We start from the raw sequence: 7,157 nt of genomic DNA, 5'->3' as shown, positions 1-7,157 counted from the left end.
GTGTTAAAATAATGAAGCAAATCTAATTAATTATGATAATGAATAAAAGGATTAGTTTGGTTGTAAAAATTTATTGATGCACAATTCTTCAAAGCAAATAAAATAAAAGTGAAACTGAGATCATACATAAGAAAATATCACATCCATCTTTTAATATCTTTGGGTATTTATCACTAATCTTATAAATTACAATACATTTAAATCAATAACAATTTTAAACAATATAAACATTTGAAACAGAAAATATATATCCAACAATTTTGAATATGAAAATATTAGATTTTATAGTGATTTATTGCAACAATAAATCCTTGAATAAAATTGATTTGTTAGTCAAATTTAATTTGACAACAGCATTCTAGTTCCTCAAGAAAAATATTGAACCAATAAATACACTTATAAAACATATATAATCTTTTATATATAACTATCACAGTTCATAACTTTTTGGTTACAATTATAACTTTTGGCATTTTAGTTATAATACAAGTCTGTTGTTAATTCTCGTTAAATAGAAATAGTCGCTTGAAAATATTTTTCATTTTCAATAATCAAATATTCATTGAAATATTATGATAAATATTAAATTCATTTTCTATTAACAAAATAACAACTATGAATTTGCCAAGATCACAGTTAATGTAATAAGTTTTTGTTGACAAAATATGTATTATACAAGACTAAAAAAGTCTTTTGCATCGTTATTTGAGAAATGTAATATTTTTATGTTAGAGTATGATCAATGATAGTTCAATTTAAAAATGTGTTAAAAATGAAGTGGATAATGATAAATTAGTATGTGCTGTTCACTCTTCTTGTCGATTAAAATAAAATAGTCTAGAGTTTCCTTGATCCATATTAGTATTGATTGTTATTTGAATGCGAAATAATATAGTTGTTATTTTCAAAGGTATAAGCAGTTTTTCTCAATAATTCTTCTACGTTTACCTTAGTTGCGCGATTAATATTGTTTTGAGACATCACATCTAAACTTTTAGGCGCAATTCGAGAGAGAGGAGTTTTGGAAAGATTTACTAAAGTCTCATGACTATATTTATGAAGTCCATTATTGACGCTTGGTTCTGTAACAACAATTATATTATAAAATAACTCTTGAAGAAGTTACTATTTATACTGATCACAAAGAAATAACGAGGTAATAATTGAAACATATGCAAACTACATAATATATTCAATAACTGAGAATTATAAACTTCAAAGTGCTTCAAATCATAATATTGAAAATCATCATATTTAAGTAGAATAAAAAAATGGTATATATGCATTTTAAAATATCATGAAAATTCAACGCCTAATGTAATGTATTGAAATAGATTTGTCATTAATTTCAATTTAATTCATATATTTTACACACATAACGTCCATAATATAGTCTATTTCCGACTGTACAATAATTTTCATCACAAGAGATTTGTATGAGATTATCAAATATTATATAATTTATAAACAGTTATAGTGTAATCAAATTCACTTAAAAGTAATTTATTCACCTGGATAGTCTTAAACTCGAGGACTTTCTATGAAAATATTTTCTTCTTTCAATGGGTTTGCTTGGCGCTTCTTCGGAAATAGTAAATCCATTTCCTACATAAAAAATTAAAATGATTAATAAGTTTATTAATAAAATGATATTACAATTTAGTTCTAGTTATCTAGAGCAGTGGTCGGGAAAGTGGTAAATTACTGTAATCGCTCCGGAGTATGTGGGAAATCTCTCTTCGCCATAGGGGTAATGTCATCTTAGACAAAAATATTTTGGGGTAATGATTAAAAAGTTTCCCAACCGCTGATCTAGAGTATCGAAATGATTTTAACCACGAGATTCTTGCTTCAACTAAATTATGAAATATCTTTGCAAAATCAAAAATATATCGAGGTAAAAAACTAACTTTCACTTTTTAACTTCACCAAGGAAAGTCTATGTTTCAAAAAAAAAATCCGATAAGAAAATGGTTAAAAGCGGTGTTAAGGTTTCCCAATGGAGGTAACCTGAACTGTTTTTTTTTTTGTAAGGATGTCGCATCGTCTCGTATTTCGATACGACGGACAGTCGCCAGGCCACGCGGACCGTCGTCTGCATGTCTTTCACACTTTAAGTACAAATGCTAGTAATATAAGATATTTTAATTTTTGAGCTTAATTTATGTGTCTGGACCGTCTACATCCGCGTCGATAGTTTTTTATGTGTCTGCAAAATGACTTGAAATAAGTCTAAGAAATCATTCCCCTCAGATTTATAAATTAATGTAACCAGCCTCTTACGGGCGGGGCTAATATTGTTAATGTTAATTTTTAATAATTTTTATTTAGTATAAGTTTAGAGCTCAGTATAGAAACACCAAACATTTGATGCCATTATATTCATCATATTTTTTTATAATAAACATATTAATATCAAACGTCGCATTTTATTTAAATAATCACCGATCACACCAAGAGTTCAATTATAGAACAAATTTAAAAGTGTAGTGGTTAGGATAAATAAATCGACAACACCCAGTTAGACGTCGAAGTCACTTTTTAAGCTTCGCGCCTTAACAAGCGGAATACCACAAGGAACTGTTCTAGAACCACTATTATATTTGATTCATATTAACATCCTAACTGGAACAAAAAATAAACGGTGATTTAAAGTCCCATACACCGTGGCTAACGGAAAACAAAATAATAAATACAGAGAAAACTAACGTGAGTACATTTATTTCCAACAAAACAAAATGAAAAACTAGTGGTGTATGGCATCGTGCCTTAAGGCAAATTGCTGGAACTGAGCTTACTGTAGGAATTTGAAATGTTTTCAAATAGATTATTATAATATTGTAACATTGTCTAATATTTATAAAAATTATATAAACTGAATTGCGTTTTCCCAAAACGGCTAGACTGATTTAAAAAATTTCAAAACCATTCAATGCAGATGAATAAGGATTAACGTTTATCACAATCAGCCGAGCCTGATTGATTAAATTCAAAGATTTCGAAAGAAGATATAAGCTGGAAAACGCGATTATTAGTTTTTGGTAAAGATCGACCGGGCCGTTTCTTCGTAATGTGGAATTTCTTTTTATAATAATCTTGATAAAACAAGACTTTTGGTAAATCAATGAATTTTGTAGTCTGAAATAACATTCAAATATTGTAGACCTACAATAAGTGGTTGAGTTATAAAAATTCATCGAAGTATAAAATTTCGCAGTGAGCTTTAGCGATTCTAATCAGAATCTATGGCATATGTAAGTTCTATGGCGTTTCGTCGTACTTATTGATTACAGTTGACGACCACACTTTGATAAAATACACTTTTATAACACAAAATAAATTAAAAAAAATATGCTAAATAACTTAATTTAACAACTGCATGTATTGTAATTATGTTTAAAAGACATTAATTGGAAATCCTATTAATTATTTGTTTATAAATATTTCATGTAAATAGTTGAATCTCAATTTTCATTGATTAAGTTGATAATGTATACATAACAGGAAGTTCATGCAAGTTGTGTTGAAATAAAATGCTACTTACAACTAGTAATAATTTTTGAATTTAGACCCCTGAATTTCCATTCATTAACATAAACATTATCAGAAAAAAATGTATATAAGAAAACTTACCAAAGCCATCAGTAATTTCATCTATCATATCAGATTTGGCAGTAAGGAAAACTTCGCCATTTTCTACATTATTTTTATTTGCAGTTTCAAAATATGTATTAGAAAAGAATTTATCCAGCTCTAATTTGGCAGCCTATAATATAAAATACATTTGTATTCATTATGATTGATTTTTATAAATAACAGATTAAAATAAAAAAAATGTCAAAAAAAAAAATAGTATTAAAATCTATCTGAACATCAACTACTACTTTCCTAGTAAGGCTATTACTTTTATACTTTTATCATATTCACATATTTTTCCTGATTTATCAAAAAAAAAAAAAAACTTACAGTAACATAATTGAGACATGTTCCTGTGATTTTGATAACTTCATTTCCGATAATAACAGAGTATTTAAATTCCTCAGGTGCACATTCACTAGCAGAACGATTTCGTGAATATTCATAAGTATTGTCATCCTGATTAGCCATAATGGAATTTCTTACATCCGGATCAGGTTCATAATCACCGCCTCCAAGTGTGCAATACATTCAGGTGATCGGACAGGAGATGCATTGCGGCGAATCGTTTCTTCTATCAATTGCTTGCCATAGCTACAAAAATTGTAATTAACTACATTCTTAAAAAATATATATTTATTCAAACCCAGCAGAAGATATAAATATTATTGAAATTAATATAGTTATATATATATATATATATATATATATATATATATATATATATATTATAACAACTCACTTAATTTTTTCCTCTGATGGTCCTGTAATCTGGACTAGTCTTTCTTTCGCTCCTGGATTAACTGCAAAAGAATTGCACAATTTCTTATTTAGAATTATAAAAAAGGAAATATTAAGAATAACAGTTAATGTTAGCGCTGGCATTCTGCTCATTCCCATCAAATCTGCTTCTATTTTTATTTTTTATTATGACTCATCATAAAATTAACTACCACCACATGCAATTAAATGATATGATGTTTTAAGAATAGTAGTTGATTACAAACGTTTAAACCAAATAATAAACCTATTTAAATAAGATGCAAGTATTAATGTCATTGCAAAACTATATTATAATCCTCAATTACATTTATTCAAAAATGTAATAAATATATGAAAATATACAGATGAAAATAAATGTTACATAAAATATAATTAATTAAACAAGCAATTAGTAAATGCTGAATTCCTTGCGTTAACACCACATCAAAATTACCTCTTTGAAAGGAAATTATCGTCTCACTTAATTCTTCAATCATATGGACTCTTCTCCTTTGATTCCCATTACTACAAAATAATTCACACACTAAATTCATTATTCGTAAGTTATATAATTTCGAATATATCTTTCATCAAATAAAACAACAGCTTCTTAATTAGAGAAATATACCCAAGTAAAATATAGTAACAAGGACAAATAGTAAATAGAAATAATTAAACAAAAATATCCAAGGATAGATAAACAGATCGTAACTAATAGAATACAAGCCTACAAACAATTATAGAAACTATGTGGCACCTTGAGAAAATAGCACAAACAATTTTATAAATACTTTCTATTTTATATCATGTCACATAATTTGCTTATTGTCAGATTATATAATACCCCATATGCATAAAAAAAAACTAATTGTAATCAAATAAATTAATAATAATTATGATGATAATTCATCAAAAATTATAATGAGAATTTGTAGATAAAAATGAAGTTAAAACAAAACATTTAATATAAATCAATTTACCTTTCCCGAATCTGCATTTCTTATTACAACTTCATCTTTAAAATAATTCTTGCCCTGTATCTTTGTGGGTTTATTATATTTTCCAGAAGCTCGTACTACTTCACCTTGTTCTAATAATTGCTGACCAGGAGCTATATTGCTAAATGGTTCTGGTGAAGTACTGAGAATTACTGGCTCTATAGGTGATGTCTGAATTAAACAGATATATATTTAATAAATATTAATAACTATAACAATAAGCATAAATATTAAATTCCTGATTTAACTTAAGCAGAATGTCACATTTAAATTATTTGATTAGATATAGGTAATTACAGTAGCAAAAGATAAAGCATTAATAAAATTTTACAATTGTTTAGAGGCACTTAAAATCATTTAATGAATCTTTCTATATTTAATTTATTTCTCTTATCTATGCTTATGTTTCTTGGACATTCGTATTATATAAATTAGTAGTATAAACAAGTTCGTCATTTAACATGCACTTTCAGCTAAAATTGTACTTCAAACAAAATATTAGGTGAAACTATAAATTTTATTTACTTTAGTTATATTTTCAGAAAAATATAGAAGATTTACATAGAATAATTTATATCTAAAAACTTGAAAACTTCCAACTATTGTGTTGTGTCAGTAGGATAAAAATAGATTAATTCGTGTCATATAACAATATTTTATGACAATAGGGTAAAACATAATGTATAATATATTATAGCATTCATTAAATAATAAAAAGAATTACATACACCAGGTTTTGAAACTCATTAGTAAAAATGTGACTACTTTGACAGAAGCTATAAAATGGATTATGACTAACTAATAATACATCTTACCTCTTGAATTTTTGAAACTTTAGGCCGATAATAAGAATTAACTCCATCTGTACATTTCCATCGGTTTGCTCTTAATTCTACCAATTGCAATAAAGGCAAGCGAATATTATAATTCAGATTATCGAATTGTAATACGTTTCGAAACATAAAAATATTTTATCCAGAGAATCTCCATAATTCACTTCTAATATGGGGCCACGCAACTTTAGTTGATTACTCAGCCACATCAACTCACAAAGTGAACTTTGATCCGTAGGATTCGTTAATATAGTGTTCGATAGTGTTTCAGCAAATGATATAAGATATTCATCTAATGAAAAATAAATAGCATTAGAATAAATAGTACTAGAATGACTTGCATACCATTACCTGTCACTTGATTATCCTGTGTGCTCATAGTAGATTTTTGAGCTGATTTCAAAGGCCGTGGTGGCTCGATGTTTTTACGATTTTTGTGATGTTAGCCATTAAAATACAGATATTATTTTTAAATCGCTTAATTTGAGATTACTTTTGTTTGTGGATACGCTTACTTTGATGAGTGAACTATAACCCAAATTCGCTGGCGTTCTACAATATGTCTTGCCGTGTGTTTAAATCCTGTAATAAAACAAATCAATTATTATTTTTGTATAACAAAAGCTCTCAAGTAAATCTTAACTTACCTAAAACACGAAGACTATAATTTTTTGAAGAACGACCAGCGAAAATAAATGAAAAACTTAGCAATTCGTGAGTGACCCGAATTGCAAGTCTGTCAATGTAATGGAAATAAAATAAAACGTATCGCCAAAACCAAACAGTGAAAATGCAGGTATATCAAAAAAGAAAACAATATAAACAATACTTATGCTTATACTGTTGGTGCATCTGTACAAATATTGCAACGCAATTATAGGAATCTGGAACTCCTTTTTCATTGGTTGGCAACCTAAATGTTAAGCTA

At 27.4% G+C, this 7,157-nt stretch overlaps 2 protein-coding genes across 2 annotated transcripts; both read right to left on the bottom strand.

The window, feature by feature from the left end:
• Positions 1–1,507: 1,507 nt before the first annotated feature.
• Positions 1,508–4,167, bottom strand: LOC113367445. The gene is made up of 3 exons (XM_026609053.1): positions 3,967–4,167; positions 3,634–3,766; positions 1,508–1,605 (listed from the first exon to the last, which is right to left on the bottom strand). Exons 1-3 carry the CDS (start codon positions 4,165–4,167, stop codon positions 1,508–1,510), a joined length of 432 nt encoding a protein of 143 aa, XP_026464838.1.
• A 207-nt stretch (positions 4,168–4,374) lies between these two features.
• On the bottom strand, positions 4,375–6,659 carry LOC113367443 (eukaryotic translation initiation factor 4E-binding protein Mextli-like). The gene is made up of 4 exons (XM_026609052.1): positions 6,581–6,659; positions 6,212–6,521; positions 5,379–5,567; positions 4,375–4,461 (listed from the first exon to the last, which is right to left on the bottom strand). The coding sequence occupies exons 2-4, from the start codon at positions 6,356–6,358 to the stop codon at positions 4,375–4,377; spliced, it is 423 nt and encodes a 140-aa protein (XP_026464837.1). The 5' UTR covers positions 6,359–6,521; positions 6,581–6,659.
• Positions 6,660–7,157: the final 498 nt, after the last annotated feature.

This window comes from Ctenocephalides felis, unplaced genomic scaffold, assembly GCF_003426905.1.
Source record: "Ctenocephalides felis isolate EL2017-DRISC unplaced genomic scaffold, ASM342690v1 CF-g0.4_SCAFFOLD_01170, whole genome shotgun sequence".
In the NCBI taxonomy this organism is placed as follows: domain Eukaryota; kingdom Metazoa; phylum Arthropoda; class Insecta; order Siphonaptera; family Pulicidae; genus Ctenocephalides; species Ctenocephalides felis.
This window is presented reverse-complemented; position numbering and strand designations above follow the sequence as displayed.